The 18963-nt window shown below is 33.7% G+C and overlaps 1 protein-coding gene across 4 annotated transcripts in view; it reads right to left on the bottom strand.

The window, feature by feature from the left end:
• Window positions 1-18963, bottom strand: part of TJP2 (tight junction protein 2) — a 113123-nt gene that overhangs the window by 10688 nt on the left and 83472 nt on the right. For all 4 annotated transcript variants that reach the window (XM_031943540.1, XM_031943528.1, XM_031943533.1 and 1 more), the window contains exons 8-17: window positions 17459-17567; window positions 17245-17366; window positions 14779-14845; window positions 11541-11691; window positions 9009-9117; window positions 8207-8417; window positions 5517-5704; window positions 4444-4539; window positions 4255-4334; window positions 2036-2246 (exon numbers count right to left, since the gene is read on the bottom strand). In XM_031943540.1, the coding sequence (XP_031799400.1) occupies window positions 2036-2246; window positions 4255-4334; window positions 4444-4539; window positions 5517-5704; window positions 8207-8417; window positions 9009-9117; window positions 11541-11691; window positions 14779-14845; window positions 17245-17366; window positions 17459-17567 (1344 nt within the window). The remainder of the gene's footprint in view (window positions 1-2035; window positions 2247-4254; window positions 4335-4443; window positions 4540-5516; window positions 5705-8206; window positions 8418-9008; window positions 9118-11540; window positions 11692-14778; window positions 14846-17244; window positions 17367-17458; window positions 17568-18963) is intronic.

The following is an 18963-nucleotide window of genomic DNA, read 5'->3' as shown; positions in this document are numbered from 1 at the left end:
GGTAATGGCCAATAGGTCTAAGAAATGAAAACACTTTAAAGAAAAAAGGCAAAGCAAATAAAGAATAAAAATGCTATATTATTTTATTTCTGTAAAACAGAAATGTATACACGTATTCATATACCCCCTAAACAAATGTGAAACCATAAAGATTGATTTAATAAGTAGATCCAATTATTAATGATAAATATGATTCTTTCCAATTCTGAAATTGGCACAATTTAAACAACAGAGATAAATGTGAAAACTACTATGTACCTGAGTACTATCATTAATGGCATATAACATTATTTCTTTTAATGAAATTCTATTGATGACCTTTGTATATCTCAACTCTTAAAGTTGTTCAAAGAAGTTAGAAAATTACCAAAACACACAAAAAATGTTCCAAGGAGGAAAAAAAAAATCCCCAAACCTTGGCATTTGAGGAGTAAGCTGGAAATTTCAAAGAATAATTATGATTTATTACTTCCTAGTTATGGTCCCATATGATTTGTGCCAAAGATTTTGCTATCTGTGGCCATATGACAGTCTTGTAACATAAGAGAAACAATCTGAAAATAGTCCTTCCATGACTAAGCTCACAGAGCATAAAATGGGAAATTCTGAAAGAGCATTAGAGCACAAAAATGCTCTTTCACTAAATTATATTTCAAGTACATCTAAACTAAAAAGGGTAAAAAAAGGGTGATACATATTCAATCTACTTAGGAACAAGTGGAAAAAACACATTCCTGTTATAAATATATTTTTTTAAAATAAGAGCATTATAACAGTTAATTTACTAATAGTATATAAAGGTGATACTTTTTCATTAACTCCTTATTTATTTGGGGTAGAGTGAGAAAAGTTTAAAAGTCTGTAAGTTAAAAGAAAAAACATCAAGTGTTACAATCAACTATCACCTCTGAATCAATCTCTTCCAGCAGAAAAATCGGCAATTTTAGTTTAATATGTCAACGTCATTTTAATCAAAGTCCTACAAAATTTACTGATGCCGTAAAATGGTCAATTTAAAATAAATGTATGCCCTCGGTTTTGATGCTTAGGAAACAAACACAATTACACAGTAATTCATGGAAGTCACATAACTTACACAAATCCTTATAAAAGAAAAATATCGTGGCATAGTGAATACACAAACTAGCAAAAAACCAGGAAATCCCAGGCTCAAGTCTGGAATCTGATACATAGTGGCTGTGTGATCAATTTACTCAAATTCTTACTACTCTAGGTAACTCTCTAAGATCATAGATTACAGAGAAGTTGCTAACATGTATTGGTACGTGGACTTTGCTTACACAGGTCCAGTTCCTATTCATGGAGATCTAAACTGATATGAATATAACTCCCGAGTAGTTCTGTAACACATTCTAATTCTTACATAAAGAATCAAAGATCTAATTGCTTTCATGAGCAGTTTGCACTAGATGTCCACTCAGAACCTTTCTAACTTTCTTCTGTGATTCTATGAATAATGCCCCATTTCCCACAGAGTAGTTCTATACTCATTTGTTTAGACCAAGAATACAGGTATCAAGAGGGATAAAATATCATCAATTATTTCACCAGTATGTGAAAACACTGTTTCCATGAAAGTCCTATACAAAAAGTTCAAGAGAAAGGCTTCTGAATTTGGAGCACACAACTTACCATTTAATAGTAGAGCATATGAGCAATTAGTTTGAAGTCCCAAAATAACAAAACAAAACAAAAGAAAATCTCTCTGCTAGACAGAAGCAATGTCAAAGGACAGAGATTCATAAAGCATCTCTGACAACAACTCTGTGATTTTTGGGCATATTGCTTAATGTCCCGGGGCCTCAATGAGGATAGACTGGATTGGCCTCTAGGATCACTTTAACTCTAGATCTAAATTATTCATGTATCATGGCATACTCAACACTGTAGGATTACACTGTTGTTTCTTAAGTTTCATAAACTTTTTCCCAAATTCATTATTTAAAGCTCACACTTATTCCTTCCCTCATCAACCTTTCTTGCCTCTCTATCTGAAGAGTTAAAGTTTGCTTACCTGTAAAAAGATGAGCACAAGTCTTTTTTAGTTTATTGGCTTGATCATATAGCTTCCGAGAACTCTTATTAGATGTAGGATTCAACCTTTGTCTCATTGCTTTTACTCCCTGTCTAGAGTCTGGGTTGAAGAAGATCACAATGGGGAACCATTGGGTATAGTTTAACAAATCCACGGCTTTAGGGGTCACATCCAGAAGTGCATGCTTATCCTGTTATGAAAATAGGGATAAAAATATGGATATTTTTGTACCACAGCAAAAGAAATAATTTATATAAGTAGACAAAGTAATAGAACACTTGGAAATCAATCAATCATGTATGATAGTAGGGAAAAGCAGCAGTAGCAATCACTAAGCATTAAGCATTTATATTCAGTTAAGGATAACAAGGAAACTATTTTTTTCCTAAAATATTCATGTTTTCCTCATTAGCACTTCTTTCAGAACAAATCTCAGCAGCACATTATTACTACTCTGTCAAGAACACATACACTCTAAATCCCCTTCTATTAAAAAAAAACAAAAAAAAAACCTTCACCGAATCTTGCCATTCTCTTTAAGTGATCATCCCTTCTTCTTACCACTGAATTCTTAGAAAAGGCTATCTAAATTTTGTACTCCACTTCTTATTCCCTGGCAGTCCCTTGCAATCTGACATCTAAACCTTACAATTTGACTTCAATTGCTCTATTCTAGACGATTAATATCTCTTTAATTGCTAAATATATCTTCCTCATTCTTCTAGACCTCTTTAGCTTTTGAGTATTCTCTCCTCCACCAGCTTTTGTGACTGTCCTCTCTTAGTTCTCTTCTTTGTCTAATCACTTATTTTTCAATCTATTGTATCTATTATAAACTCCACCTGAAGTATGGATATACCCCAGGGCTTTGTCTTGAGTCCTATTCTCTCCCTATACTTTCTGGATGATTTATCTCATGGATTTAATTATTGTATCTATCCTCAATTTATCTTGATTTCTTTGGAGCATTTGGTCAATTTCTTATCTCTGAGGGGGTTTTTTGGGAGGGAAAGAAGTTGGATGTGACATTGTACTCTCTTGGTTCTCATATATTTCTGACTACTCCTCAGTGTCTTGCTTGATCATCAGCTATGTCATTTCCCCTGACTTTATACATACTTGATGATCTCATCAGTTCCTACAAAGGTGGTATCTAAATCTACATATGCTCCCCTAGTTTCTTTCTTGAGTTCCAATCCCACATCACCTAACTATTCATTAGACACTTTGGAGTGGATGTCCTTTAGACACCTCAAACTCAATATATCCAACACAAAATCTCGTCTCTACTGAACTCAAATTATACAACAAATTATTAAACAATCTTGAATGACATTTAAATGCCCAACAGGCGTCTCAAAGACAATGTGTACAAAAAGAACTTATCTCTTTCCTTAAACCCATCCCTCCTCCTAACTTTTCCATTTCTTATAAGTATAACAACTTCCTTCTAGTCACCCAATTTAACAACAATGAACATATTGTCAATTCTTTCTTCTTCCTGACCTTTCATGTTGCCAAATCTTGTCAATTTTACCTCTCTGTGATATATCTCACACATTTCCCCTTTTGTCATTTAAATAGTCATCCTAGTTTAGGTCCTAATTATTATTTGCCCATACTATATTGAGAATCACCTGAACCTTTCCCTGCTTCCAATCCCTTTCATTCTTCCTACAGACATCAATATGATTTTGCTTTTTAAAAAAGCACAGTTCTGATTAAACATTTTCCTTTTACCTTTAGGACAAAATATGAACTCTGTTGTTTGACATTTAAAGGACTTCACAATCTGATTCCAGTCTACCTTTCTATTTCCCATTCTTCCTATTCACTTATTTGTTATGCCAGACTGGCCTACTTTCAATTTGCTACAGGCAACAGTCTACCTCTCTTCTTGGTACCTTTGAATATACACTCTGGTTTCCATGCCTGGTTTCCTAACAAACCTTTTTGAATTGTCTGCCCCATTTACTCCTGATGAAAATAGAGTAGTTGAATTATCTTCTTGTTGTTGTTCAGCTAGTCATGTCCAACTCTTTGTGAGCCCCAAATACTGGACTGTTTTGTCATTTCCTGCTCCAGCTCATTTTACGGATGAGGAAATTGAGGCAAACTGAATGAAATCATTTGCCCACGGTCACCAGATAACTCCAACAATCTATTTTACTACCTAGCTGCTTCCTGAATTACCTTACCTGTTCAATAATCTGTCTTACAGTATTCAATCGCACAACTCCACTGGACTTCTCGGATCCTGCATCTTTTGGTTCTGTCTCTGTGAGAATAGTATTTTTGAGAAATACAGATTAAATATTTTGTATACATAAATAACTAAATCATTAAAAAAAAAAAAAAAAAAAAAAAGAAGGAACAGTGCGACTTACTGGCAGTTTGAAACACACCAGGCAATTCATTGGCTAATTTCTCCATGGCTATATCAGCTATGGGTCCAAACAAGACCACAGGCCTCTTGAAACCAGCTAAAGGAGACAAGAAAAATCTTCTGGATACATATACAATTTTAATACTGTGAGTGTACCTAAAATGGTTGTTTGGCCTCTAGGATAGTAAAATTTGATGCGAGTGGTCATATAGAGCAGGCCACAAAAAATTGATCTCCAAATCAGGAAGACAAGGTTATAATTCTGACTCTGATATATACTAGCTATATAATTTTGTCACACAGTCACTTAATTACTAAATGCTCCACAACTTTTTAACTTATAGCTGTAGAAGAGATATAATTTGCATTTGTAGAGGTTTCTTCATTGGGAGTTCCCTATATTAAAGAAATCACAGATCCAGTTCGAATGAAAACTTTTTTTCCAAAAAGAAAAGTTGTTTTCCTCACTTAAATTCAGAATTTAATAATCTTCCCTGTCTCCACAGTTACCTCTCTGGAAATGGTCATTTGTTCAGCTCTTTAAAAAGAGAGCAAAAGAGACAGAGAGAGAGGGAAAGGAAGGGGGGGGGGGGGGGGGTAGAAGAGAGAGGAAAGATTAAAGAAAGAAACCATGGAATTAAATTTCTTAAGCTAGAAAAGAACTGAGTCTGGAAGGGAATGCAAAAACCAGAAAATACTCTATTTTTGACTTAAACTCCCCCCCCCCCAAACTTTTTTAAATACCAAGAAAGGGCTTTTCCATACATACTGACCATAAAAAAGAAGATTGTCTATAAAACCACAGAATATTCTTTAATATTTCCTATCCTTTTCTGATTACAAACACGAGAATAAGGTTAGGATATAAATTTCTGAATAGCACTTTAAAAGAAAAAGGAAAAAAAAAAAAAGGAATCCTGAAAATATTCCCTCAGAGAGTTTCAAAAACACTTTTACTAAGAAATTGGCATAGTTTGTTGTCTGGGTAATCTCTGATAAACTAAATCTCAACATAATCCTATTCTGAAGGCAAATAGGCCACTATAGAAGAGAAATCACTTCTGTATTTCTCACCCTCTCGAAGTAGAACCCTTTCATAAGCTGGGAATTTGGTGCTAACAGATACTATAGCAGTTAAGTCTTCTCGACTTTTTCTCAGATTCTTTTTAATTCCAGATCTCTGACCACGCATTCTCCAGAAATCTGCCCTGTCTCCAGAGTTGTCCCTCTGAGCATTCTGTACACTGGCCATTTGTTCTGCCCTAAAAATAAATAAAGAAAGAAAGGAATTAAATTTTTGAATCCAGAAAAGGATTGTGTTAAATACATATTACACTGAGAAACTGGGAAATTATACAAAATATAGTCAATTCTCAAACTTGTTAAAAATGCTTGTTTTTTATTATGATCTTAAATGACAAAAAGGGCATTTCCAAAAACACAGATAACAAAAAAGAAAAATGTGTGTAAAACTGTTTATCTTCCTTTTTTTAAAGTATGTAATAAATACCACATATTACTTTCATATACACACACACACACATATATATATTTATTTATTTTATTATAACTTTTTATTTACAAGATATATGAATGACTAATTTTTTAGCATTGACTCTTGCAAAACCTTCTGTTCCAACTTTTCCCCTCCTTCCCCCCACCTCCTCCCCTAGATGGCAGGTAGACCAATACATGTTAAGTATGTTTAAGTATTACATATTACTTTCAAATTTGTTTCCTGGTCTCTACAGCTTTCTGAATTTCTTTTTATTCCCTTCTGTGTAGTTTAAAACATGTTTCAGTTTATTTTTTTTAAGGCATCACCATTGCTACCTCCCTTTTCCTCCAAACCAAAAACTGAAAAAGGGAAAAAAAACAACTTTCTATCCAATAAGCTCAGTCAAACAAAATGAGCCCACAAAGTCACATCAAAATGTCTTTTTCTGCATCTTAGTCCATCATCTGTCAGAATGTAAAATGCTTCATCATGTGTCTTTTACAAACATAGCTAGATGTTGTATTGGTCAGAGTTAAGTTGTTCAAAGTTGTTTTTTATTTACCATGTCCTGGTAAAAGAACTGTTCTGCTTCTAGTTCATACTATAGCAATTTATACTGCTCAAGATTCCGTTATATTCCTATATCAAAATTTGTTGAGCTACTTACCTCAATTGATGAGCTCTTAGATACTAGTTTTTTCCTTTTTCCCCCTCTTTTTATCACTTCCTCTTCAAGGATTTTGTTTTGTTTCCAATTATTCCCTTCCAATATTATCTACCCCCTTACTAACCAGCCCCCCAAAATGATCCCTGAATAATGTTCTGTTCAGTTTATTTCTGCACCAGACTCTGAGTGTGTTCATCCCTACTTGGTCCATTTCAGACAAGTGAGGTTTATTTGGTGCTCATGTTCCTCTCTTCCCTCAATTTTTGTATAATCTTCTCATGTATCCCAATTATATCATTATATTTATTCCGTTAACATTATCTCTTTCCCCTTCTCACACGCTCAGAACAAAACCACTCCTCTTTCAGGACCTCTGATTTTTAATTTAACTCTTTAAATACTCTTTGAGCAATAGGTTTTGAAGGGCCACTTATTCTCCTTGAATTAAAATGGTAGTAGCATTATACCACCATACAACTGCCTCTGGTTGCGCAAATAAAATTCCTAAAGTTTCTCTTGATTTATGTATTTCTAAACTTCTACTTAGCTTGATCTTCTCATCAGAAAAGCTTAAAAATCCTCATTCCATTAAAGGGTTCTCCCCAACTATATCCCACCCCCCCACCTTCTAACACTCTTTTCTACAGGAAAAATTAGTTTTACAAGATCAATAATTATTGATTATAAGTATTTATCTTTTGTCTTCAGAATATTATATTCCAAACTCTTTTTTTAATGTGTAGAAGCTGTCAGATTTTATGTCAATCTGCCTTTGTTTCTTTGGAAATTGAATTTCTTCTTCCTAGATATTTGTAGTACTTTTTCTTTAACTTGGGAGTTCCTTGGGACTTCTCTTTTGGTGTTTCTTTCAGATGACCTGTAGATTCTATCTTTACTCTGCCTTTTGATTCTAATACAGCAGGGCAACTTTTACTTATGCATTGCATTTTACACTAAAGCAGATTGATGTTAGTTAATATAAAGAACTTTTAAGAACTATTTAAATCTGAGCCATTATTATTAAAGAAAGCACTTTCCCACTAAAACCATAGGTTTTAGTGATCGGTTCATGGTACAAATTGAAACATAATTTTTTTGAACATGGCCATTGTGGAAATTTGTTTTGTTTGCAACTGTATAATAGTTACAAGGGTTTGTTTTTCCTTTTATACCAGAAAAGAGAAAAAAAGAATTTGTCAATTGAATTTAATTGAAAAAAAATAATTTATAATAAGCTATAATAATAAAAAGCTATACTTTTTGGGAACTGCTCAGGATCAATTAATCAACAAGTATTTACTAACTAAACAAAAAGTTCATAGCCCCTTTCCTGAGAGTCTAGGTTGAATGACAACTTAAATTCAAGTCAAGAAAAGAAATACTGCCTTGGAAATGATTCAAATGTGAACATGAGGTAGAATAGTTATATGTATATCAAACATATATAACAGAGTTGATGGATCCCTTCCTTTCATCTTTAAGCCCAATTTATAGGGAAAAGATGAACACAGAATACATCATTATAAATTTGATTAAATAACCCAGAATTTGGGGATATTTGCTTTTATGGGGCATTTATGAATGTCATAATTCACATACCTGCTTTTATTTGGAATTAGGCCTTTTTCCAGTTCATTTCCGATTCTCACAGCTAGCCAGTTACCCAGCTTGCCATCATACAGCGTATCTACTACTCTGAAAATCTCCCCTCTTGTGAATGCTAAGCTTTGAGGTGATTCTTTCTCACATTCAAAGTGGCTCCTGATGAAAAACGAGTCCCCTCTGCCACAGGCCAGAATGTCCCTATATACTGGAAAGGACAAGCATCTTTTAGATTGGCTGACTATGATAATCCTTCACTGTCAATTATTTCCTATGTCTCTATGAAATCATCCTTTCTTGCGAGTTCAGCTCATTATGGAAGAATATGATAAATCTTTTTCCCATTAGTCTTCCACAATTCAAAGCCATTGGGACATATCACCTTTTCATGACAAAAGGCACGAATGAATTTAGATTAAAGAAATGATACCCACCCTGCTCCTAAAGCCAAAACCAGAGACCCAATGACCCTTTCAAGTATAGCTCCTTAAGGTAGACTTTCCATTCCAAAATGTGTTCATTTTTATGCAGTTTTTGAAACTGTATTAGTAAAATACACACATGTATAGCTTCCCCAGTTTTTTTCTTTCCAAAGGTATCCTGACTATGAACTCATTACACATTTTATGAGCCTATCTTTAATACAAAAAATAATTTTTTTCTTAATTTTATCTAGCAACCAAAAGTTTTTACAATTAAAAAAATTCTTTCCATATTTTCTCTTGACAAGTTAGGGCCTCAACAACCTGATCATTAATGACCAAACCAAATTTCTCAGCATAAAGAAAAATGTCCTTACCATCTGCTCTGCTCTGAACTAAAAGAGTCACCATTTCACCTTTGGGGATTTCTAATAGGCAGAGAACTGCATCTTCTCTAACCAGGCCTCTGAAATCCTGAGAGTTCACCTAATGCAAAAAGAAATAAATAGCAAAGAAATGATATTTCTGGACATAAATTATTCCCCAATTTCTTTTAAAAGAAATGCATTAAAAATGACACTCATTCAGAATGAATTGTCTTCACTCTGAGACAATTCAGTCAGTCTTAGCTTTTTTTTTTTTTTTTTTAAATGTCATGGACTTAAGAGTCTTGTGGAATCTTACATAGTACATGCTTGAAAGAAAGACTAAATTTCAACTGGAGGTTACTAACAACCAAAACAAATTTTCCCCCAGTCAAATTCTCAACCCCCTGAAAATGGCCGGTGGATCTCAAGTTAAACTCTTCATTTCTCTCCATTATTTTCCTTATCAGTTTTGGCATGTATCACTTTCTACTCATGTGTTTGCCTAAGCCTCTGTATTGTGATGCTCTATCCAGTCTGAGGACCATAGCTGAATTGATCCTTTCTCAGTTCCTCAGTTAAATTTCAAATTTACCTGACCCAAAGCAGTCAGTTGATAAACATTTATTAAGTGCCTGCTTTGTCTCAAGCACAGTGTGCTAGGGAAATAAAGGAAAGCAAAAGACAGTGCTTGTTTTTAAAGAGCTTCCAGTCAAAAGTGGAGCAGGATATCAACATACAAACAAGATAAATTGAAGGAAATAAACTGAAGGAAGGAATTAGCATTAAAAAGGATGGGAAAATCCTTGTAGAAGGTGAGGTTTAGCTGGGACTTAAAGGAAACCAGGGAAGACAGGAGGGAGAGAATTTCAGGCAAGAGAGATAGATGCCCATGTGTCTTATGGATTTTGCATTCGAATTTGTGCTGTGTTACTATGTCAAAATCTTTCATTAGCTATTTAGTAGTCTGTTCTGATCCTGAAGAGGGTTCTGTATCAGCTACAGATTACAATTCATTAATTCAACTTATTTGTTTTTCTAGCACAAAAGGCTATTCTCCTATTCTTTGCAGAGGGAGGGTAATTAATATAAAATTTAATTGGGAACAAGGAACATCTACTTCCTGATCTCCAGATGTACTTATTTGTAAAAGTTACATCCTACAGTTTGTCCCACATTGTTAGAATGACAACAGAAAATAAAACACTTTGTTGGGTATAAAATTGAATGCTATTACTTTCCACATTTTGAAAAAACTGTTTTGTCTTTAGCATCTGACACAAAGAAATGTAATATTGTGATGCCACAGCTTTATTATTATTATTATTATTACTACTGGAATTTAGATTTCGGGAACACAAAAAACATCTCTGAAATTTTCCAAATTTCTAGATCATTGTATTGTTTAGGTCTTGCATTATTCCAGACATTCATCCATCTCATGTGTGTGTGTGTGTGTGTATATATATATATTTTTAATTATTCAGTAAAAATTTTTATTCTGTGCTCTGCTTCAACTGTACCCCTCTAATGCCTATACTATTCTAAATACTATTTTTAGTGCCATATAGTATCTTTTCAACCTTGAAGAGAGGAGCCCAAAACTCTAAAAATCCTCTTTTGCCTTAACTCTGCCTCAGTGAGGGACCCTGCCCTGAGGAACAGTTTCATCCTTGTTATCTGGGTAGGGTCAGTTCAGTCCTGAAACTCACTGAATTCAATTCAAATTCCAGCTCAAGCTGAAACCCAGCCAACTTGGGATTCCACCCACCAGCCCCCTTCAGCTTGTAGCCAAAGCTCTCATTATAAAAGAGCCAAATGAAAACCCTCTCTTTGCAGAGGTTCCAAATGTGCCAACTCCATGCTTAGCATGTCACAGGCCTCTGTCCACTGGAATATTCTTTCCAATGCCCTCCTCTCTTTATCCTCACCTATTTTCCTAACCAGACTTTATGACTCTCTGTCAGGATTTCTAACCTTGCTTCCAATCCCCATAATAAACTTCTTTTATCAATCTAGGTTTTCAGGTCTGTAAATTCTTTTAGAGAGAACTCTGTGCCACTAGAAGGGAATCCCCAAAACTCCCTACCCTTGCACCGAATCCCAAGGAGTTGCAGGGGAGCCAAATCTCTCCATTTGGATCCCTGAACTCGGAATCTGCCACTAGACCTTATCAACCTCACTCTGAGATATCTGTAAATTTACCCTTTCTGGGATCTCGATTGGTACCAATGAGGAGTCTACTATTTCAGTGGAAAACATTAACAGAGCTCATGATCAATGTTTGCTTTTCATTTGCTTCAGAAATGTCTCTCTCCCATAATGGGGCAGATAGTCAAGAAGAAAGAAGACTATCTTGTACTTACCTTTTACTATCCTCTTCCTTTAGGGATGATTACTACTAGATCTGATTTCCTATTCAGACTCCCTCCATCACTTCAATCTTTTGTGCTATTCACTGTTTTCTAAATTAAATTTTAAAAGTCCACTTTTTTCAAATAATTTCAACAAACAGGACAAAGTTCTAGCAATGATTACACTTACCTTCAAAATTTGGTCCCCTTCTTGTAAACCCTCTTGTTCTGCTGAAGTTCCTTCTTGAATGCCGGCAACAAATATGCCAACATCATTTCCACCAGCCAGTCGAAGGCCTACACTATCTCCTTTCTTGAATTTCACCATTTTAGTGTTTGGGCTAGAAATATTTTGCCAGTAGAAGTGGGGGAGAGAGAGAGAGATAGAGAGAAGGCGAAAAAAAATTTTTTTAATTAAATTAAAGACAGATAATGTTAATAAAAATAAATTTAATTCAGATTTAATTGAAATTATTTCAGAGACTTGTTTCCTCACAGACTGCTAATGGGGCCACAATATGAACTAGGGGATTCAATAATAAATTGGCAACAAAAAAAACATGAATTGTAATCTGCTTCATTCAGTAAGGGGAATCACTTGAACATGATGAATTTAATCTTCACATCTATAAAATACAGATATTATCGCTGTATTTCAAAAGAAGCACTAGGAACCATCACAAAGAAATGAATCCTAAAATAGTTATGTTTTCCCCAAAGCCTCTTATCTAGTGAATGCAACTATTTGGAACACTGTCAAGAATTAGGCCTTTGAGCAACTGAAACAGATGTCACAAACTATGAATTCAAAGTTCATGTATACATTGTACTCACAGGAGAGTTCCATAGACCATTTCTTATGGTGCATTTTATATCTAACCCAAAGATTACAAATGAAGGAACAATAACAAATTAGGAAGTGGAGGAAGGGAGGAATGATAGAAGTGGGTACTGTCATAAGTGACACCCTGACAGTAAAGGAAGCTGAGTACAACAAATAATTTTTATAATGAAGTCTCTAAATCAAAGTGTTTATTCTGTTTTAGAGAGATTAGGTTTAATTTTAAAAAATCTTTCCCTATTCAGTTATTGGGGTATTCTGGGAAAAGATTCTCAGATCATGCCAAATTAATGGGAAAAGACAGAAGATTTTAATAGTATAATTTGGATTTATTTTTTTAAATTTTACAGGAACAATTATATAGAATAAAAATAACTTAATTATGGAAAACTATAGAAAACAACCTGTAAAATATATGATGAGGACTAAACTGAAAAGTAAGAGATTCTAAGACTCTAAGTATTCAATATATATTTTTTAATATACTCATTTTCAAATTTCTCTAGTAATTAGATTCTAGATTTCCTTTTGGTAGCTCATCTAATTATAACATTTTTAACAACTTTGTACAATTGTTAGCACTTACAGCTTAGAATCATGAGATTAGAGAAGGAAAAAATCTCAACAAGCCATTTAATCCAGTACTTCCATTTTACAGATGAGAAAAATGAAAATCCCAAAGGCTAAGTGACTTGTCTAAGCTCATACTCATATAAAAAAGGTCAGAGGAAATATATGAATCCATAGAGGTAATGTTCTTTCCACTGTCCAACACTGGTTGCCTACTTTCAAGATTATGGCCTCCAAACCTTTTGTACTGAGATGCGTCTTGTTGGCAGGAGAGACACTGTGCTGCTCTTGACAGAATTGCAAATAAACTAGGTAGTTTTAAATGTCAGGTTTCCTGGCTGAAATATTTTGAAGGCACAAAAAATTAGCCATAAAAAGAATATTTTTTGCTATAATGATAGGCAAATCACTTGACTTTTCTTAACTGTAAAATGGGGAGGATAATAGCACCATCACTACAGAATAGAATAGTTGTGAGGATAAAATGTAAAGAGCTTTGCAAACCTTAAAGTACAATACAAATGCCAACTAATATGTATTGTTGGTCAGGTAGTAATCACCTACCCTTAGGCAATTCTCAAGAGTTACATTTTTAGGGACAGCTAGATAGTGTAGTGGATAGAGCACCAGTTAGGAGGACCTGAGTTCATATGTAACCCCACACATTTAGTATTTCCTAGCTGTGTAACCCTGGACAAGCCAATCAACTCCAAATACCTCAGCAAAAACAACATAACAACAAGAGTTACAGACTTTTCCAGTTTGTACTGGTAAAAAAAAAATCTACAGTCCAATGGGAAAACCACAGGTTCGGTCAAAAACAAAATACAAAACTGTGAGCTCACAGCTACAAAATACAAAAAATATTAAGAAGGGTAAATGGAAAGAGATCATTTGTCTCTATGCAAATATATTTTTATGGGTTTTGCAAGAAATACAGTCAAGTATTAAAGCATTAACACTCATATTTCACTAAAGAGGAGACATACATAAGAACGCACCTATCTTGGACCAAAGGAGTTTAGCTACTCAAATTCCATAAGACTTTGAGGTGGTCTCACACTATGGAACATTGGATTACAAGACAACACCATTATTGTGAAAGATCCTTGTATTGGAGCAAGTTGGGGGCTCCCCCCCATGGGGGTGTCATGGGGGCATGACACCATAATGCGATGGACTAAATCTGTATCACAAATAAAAATAAGTCCAATAACATTATAGTTATGCCTTTTCTTTCTCTTCTAAATATCTTTATAGCAACATCCCTGTTCTACCTGACATGGGTTATAGCCTCCCAAAAAAGAAAGGGAAAAAAAAAGAGAGAGAAAGAAACTAATCATTCGAAAAACAATAAAATTTAAAACACAAAGTTGACTTCTCATTTTTATTGAACTAGTAAAACAAAACAAAACAAAAAAACACAAAAAAAATTCCCCCAAAAGAGTTTGTATGTAGAAAAAGTATATATACTTGCGTGTGTGTGTGCGTGCATGCACATATGCACAGATATGCTTTGCACAACCCCAATGAAAATAATTTTGTTTTGTAATAATATAAATGAATGAATAAATCAGAACCAAGCCCATAATCGACTATAATATTGTGGGGCCATTCTCTTCCAAAACTCTCTTTTTGTTGGCAGAACACATATTAGTATTTCATATTGCAAAATGAGAAAAAAGCTAGCAGGCTAATTGAATCACCTATGATCACCTAAGCTAAATAAATAACATAGTTAAGATGCCTTTGAGATAGTCAATAACTAACTGCCCTTATTTATATATTATCTCACCTAATATTGTATTTTGAAGTGTTTTTGATTATCTTCTCACATAAAATCGAATGTGAATATATATGTATGTATTCATCCACACAAATACAACAACACACATATGTATGTGTGGGTGTACATGCATGTGTCTATATTGTTGTCATATTTCTTTTGTTTTTTGTGTCCAATTAAGAGAATAGAAAATAAGAATAATAAAAGGGAGGAGGGAGAATCAAAACATACCCATATATTGCTTCATCTTCAGAACTCGGCCGAAGAAAAGTTCTTGATGCTGCTTTAGGATGAGAAACTGCATTTTTTTTTTTTAAAAAAAGTGTCTGTTATTAACAAATAAATTATTTCAAATTCATTAAAATATTTATTAAATACTCAATATGTACAGATCATTGTGTTAGGTAGTGAGATAACAATAGTTTCTGACCTTAAGAAACTTATATTTTAAAAAGAGTTGGACAAAACATGCAATGAAATAAATATAATAAAAAGTTTGATAGGAACAAAGAGCAAGGGGAAAATCCTGACAAAGTGCTCTAGAAAAAATCTAAGGAAAAAAAAAACTATTTTCATTCAACTGAAAGAAGGAAGAAGGCAAAATCCCCAGAAAAAGTATGCTGAAGGAAGACTTTAAGAAATGAAGATAAATAAAAGAGTAACGAATTCCAGATATGGTGAGTTACTGTTGCAATTGCATAGATGCTAGAAAAAGCAGCAAGAAATAAGAAACAAAATTAATAATTTAGTCAAACTATACTGGTGTAAAATAAGAATCGACAGGTAGCATGGAGTCAGATTGTGGATAGCTTTAAATGTCAGGATAAGGAGGCTATGTTTTATTCTATAAGAAAATGAGAGCCAAAGAAGATTTTGATCATGGAAGTGAAGTGATCAGACCTTGCCAACGGTATCAAAAACATACTGGAGAAAGGAGAGGCCAGAGACAGGGAAGCTGGTGAATTAGCTATTTTAATGTAGTTTAATTAAGAATTATTGATATGAACAATTTTCAGATGATGAAATTAAATCTATTTCTAGTCACTGGAAAAAATGCTCTAAATCACTATTGATTAGAGAAAAGCAAATTTTAACAACCCTGAGGTACTACTTTACACTTCTTAGATTAGCAAAAAAGACAGGAAAAGATAATGATAAAGAGAAAACTGGAATACTAATTGTTGGTGGAGTGGTAAATTAATCCAACCTTTCTGGAGAATAATTTGAAACTATGCTCAAAGGGCTATCAAACTCTGCATATCCTTTGATCCATCATTGTCTCTACTGGGTCTGTATCTCAAAGAGATCACAAAAGAAGGAAAAGGATCCACATGTGCAAAAATGTTTTAGCAGCCTTTTTTGTAGTGAGAAGGAACTGGAAATTGAATGGATGCTTATTGAGTGGCTGAATAAATTATGGTATATGAATATAATGGAAAATTATTGTTCTATGAGAAATGATGAGCAAACTAATTTCAGAAAAGCTTGGAAAGACATGAACTGATACTAATAGAAGTGAGTAGAACCAAGGGAACATTGTACACAGCAACAAGATTATGATATGATCAACTGTAACAATGTGACTCTTTTCAAGGCAATTCCAATAGACTTGTGATGGAAAGAGCCATTCGTATCCAGAGAGAACTATGGAGACTAAATATGGATCAAAACATAGTACTTTCACACCTTATTTTCTGTTGTTTGCTTATTTTTTCCCTCATTTTTTTCTTTCCTTTTTTGAACTGATTTTTCTTATACAGCATAATGAATATCAAAATATGTACATGTTTAACATTTGTTGAATTGTTTGCTATCTATGGAGAAGCAGAGAGGGAGGAGAGAGAAAAATTTAGAAAGCAAGGTTTTGCAAAAGTGAATGTATTACAGAGAAGCTTGGAGAGAATTACATGAACTGATGCTAAGTGAAATGAGCAGAACCAAGAGATCATTATATATGTCAACAACGATACTGTATGAAGATGTAATCTGATGGAAGTGGATTTCTTTGACAAAGAGACCCAATTCAGTTTCAAGTGATCAATGATGGACAGAAGCAGTTACACCCAAAGAAAAAACACTGGGAAATGAATGTAAACTGTTTGCATTTTTGTTTTTCTTCCCGGGATATTTCTACCTTCTGAATCCAATTCTCGCTGTGCAACAAGAAAACTGTTTGGATCTGCACACATATGGTGTATCTAGGATATGTCCTAGTATACTAGGACATATTCAACATATATAGGACTGCTTGCCATCTAGGGGAGGGGGTGGAGGGTGGGAGAGAAAAATCGGAACAGAAATGAGTGCAAGGGATAATGTTGTAAAAAAAAAAATTACCCTGGCATGGATTCTGTCAATAAAAAGTTACTATAATAATAATTAAAAAAAAAAAAGTGAATGTATTGGCTAAAATAAAAAGCTATTTAAAATGAAAAAATATTATTAAGGAGCTGAAGTAGGAGGGTATTAAGTGGAAGGAGTCATTTGAAAGAAACTTTGTAGATAGAACCCAGAAAACTTAAAAAATTAACTGGGTGAGCCCAAGATAGAAGGAAGGGGACAAAGATGTCTTTGGAAGCTGGATAACAAGGGAAGAAAAATGGGGAAGAAGAAGGGAAGAGTTAAAAAGAGAAAAGGATGTTCAGATATGAGTTGAAATACAGAAGACTTTTTTAATTTTCAAAATTAAATCCTTACCAAGGAAATCTTCTTGGTATTTGGGTTCCTTATTGTTTTCTGGAACAATAGGAATATCACTAGTGGGTTTAAATGGCGTGGGTGTTGCTCCCATTTTGGAAAGTCTATTTGATGTATCCTCTCTAATATGGAAAAAAACACATATGCTTTATTAATTATGCATGTTTTAAAAATGTGAATTTTATAAAGGCAAAAATAAAAGACACCATCTTACTTTGTTCTTTCTTTCAGCTTTTCATTTGAGGAATTATAATCAAAATCAGAAGAATGGATCCTTTTCTCATCTGGAGAAAATGATTGGTTTGATTCTATTTCTGAAATATCTAGTTTTTGAAGTAAAAAAAAAAAAAAAGCATATTATTAAAATATTTAATTGAAATTCTAATAGCCCCTAGGCATAAAACATAGAGAAGGAAAGAGGCAAGGAATGCACAGTATTTTATTATTCCTCAAGAAAAAAAGTGTTTTTAAAATTTTACTAAAATTAACAAAGAACCAGTTTTAGTATTTCAAGTGTCTTCTAAAATCACTAATCCAAAAACCCTTTGTGAAGTTGCACCCTAGTATTATCTCAGGAATTTATCTTCTCCTCTTAAATAGTTCTTTGAAAATGAGATTCAAGTCTCATTTTTATATAAGCACAATTATATCTTATTAATTGATTACAACAGGGATTCTTAACTTATTTTGTGTCATGGAACCTTTTCACAATCTGGTGATTGTCAAATACACAGGTAAATACATAAAATATGTGGGATTAACAAAGGAAACATGTTTTATACTTTTATGGTAAAAGATTGTGTTAACAGAATAAAGGATTTTGTTTTCCTGCTTTTCCTTTCCTTCTTTTAACTGTTGGACAGCGGAGGAGAATACTCTGAGTTTGAATCCTGCCTGGATCTTTTGATCTCATTCAGCCTCAGTTTCTTCATCTGAAAAGTTGGGATAATAATACCTCACAGGGCTTCTATAAAAATAAAAAGTTAAATCATCATATGTAAAATGCTAACTACATAAATACTGCTATTTCATACTCTTCACCATGGGAATAACCTTAACCTCATCTTTGGGCAAAAAAATTCCAAAGCTTCATTTCCAGCTCCAGATTTTTCCATCTAGGGATGGTATTATGCCAACAGCTCTAATTCAATAAGGTCCTGAACTAAACTCCATCATAGTTAATAATTTCTTTAAAACTAGGCAGAACTTTAGAGATAATTGAGCCCAATATCCTTATTGCTATTAAACATAAAACTGTGACCTAGTAAAATGCAGTAATTTAAGGTTACCTGGATAGTTGGTGGCACATTCAGGATCAGAACTTAAGTGTCTTGGTACTTGGTACAATTGGTCTGATAACTGATACAATTCTTCCCACTGTATCACAACTACATTCCACAAAATCTGATCCTCTTTCCACTTCCTGTGTTCACTGCTTTATGTGTGGTACCCACACCATTTATCCAGGCTCAAAACAGGGAGGCTATCATTTATTCTTAATCTCCTTCTTCTTTCATATTATTAATAATTCCATTTCCATATTATATTTTTCACCTGTTACCTTTCTAATTCTCTTCTATCATTCTGGTTAAAATCATACTTAGTTTCTGCTTAAACTAACTTCCTAATTTATTTCCATGCCTGCCTTTAGTTTTTTTATTCCATTCTACTCACTTCTTTGGAAGATTTAAACTTCCTAAAGTATCACTCTGGAAAAGC

This window comes from Sarcophilus harrisii, chromosome 1 (assembly GCF_902635505.1).
Source record: "Sarcophilus harrisii chromosome 1, mSarHar1.11, whole genome shotgun sequence".
In the NCBI taxonomy this organism is placed as follows: domain Eukaryota; kingdom Metazoa; phylum Chordata; class Mammalia; order Dasyuromorphia; family Dasyuridae; genus Sarcophilus; species Sarcophilus harrisii.
This window is presented reverse-complemented; position numbering and strand designations above follow the sequence as displayed.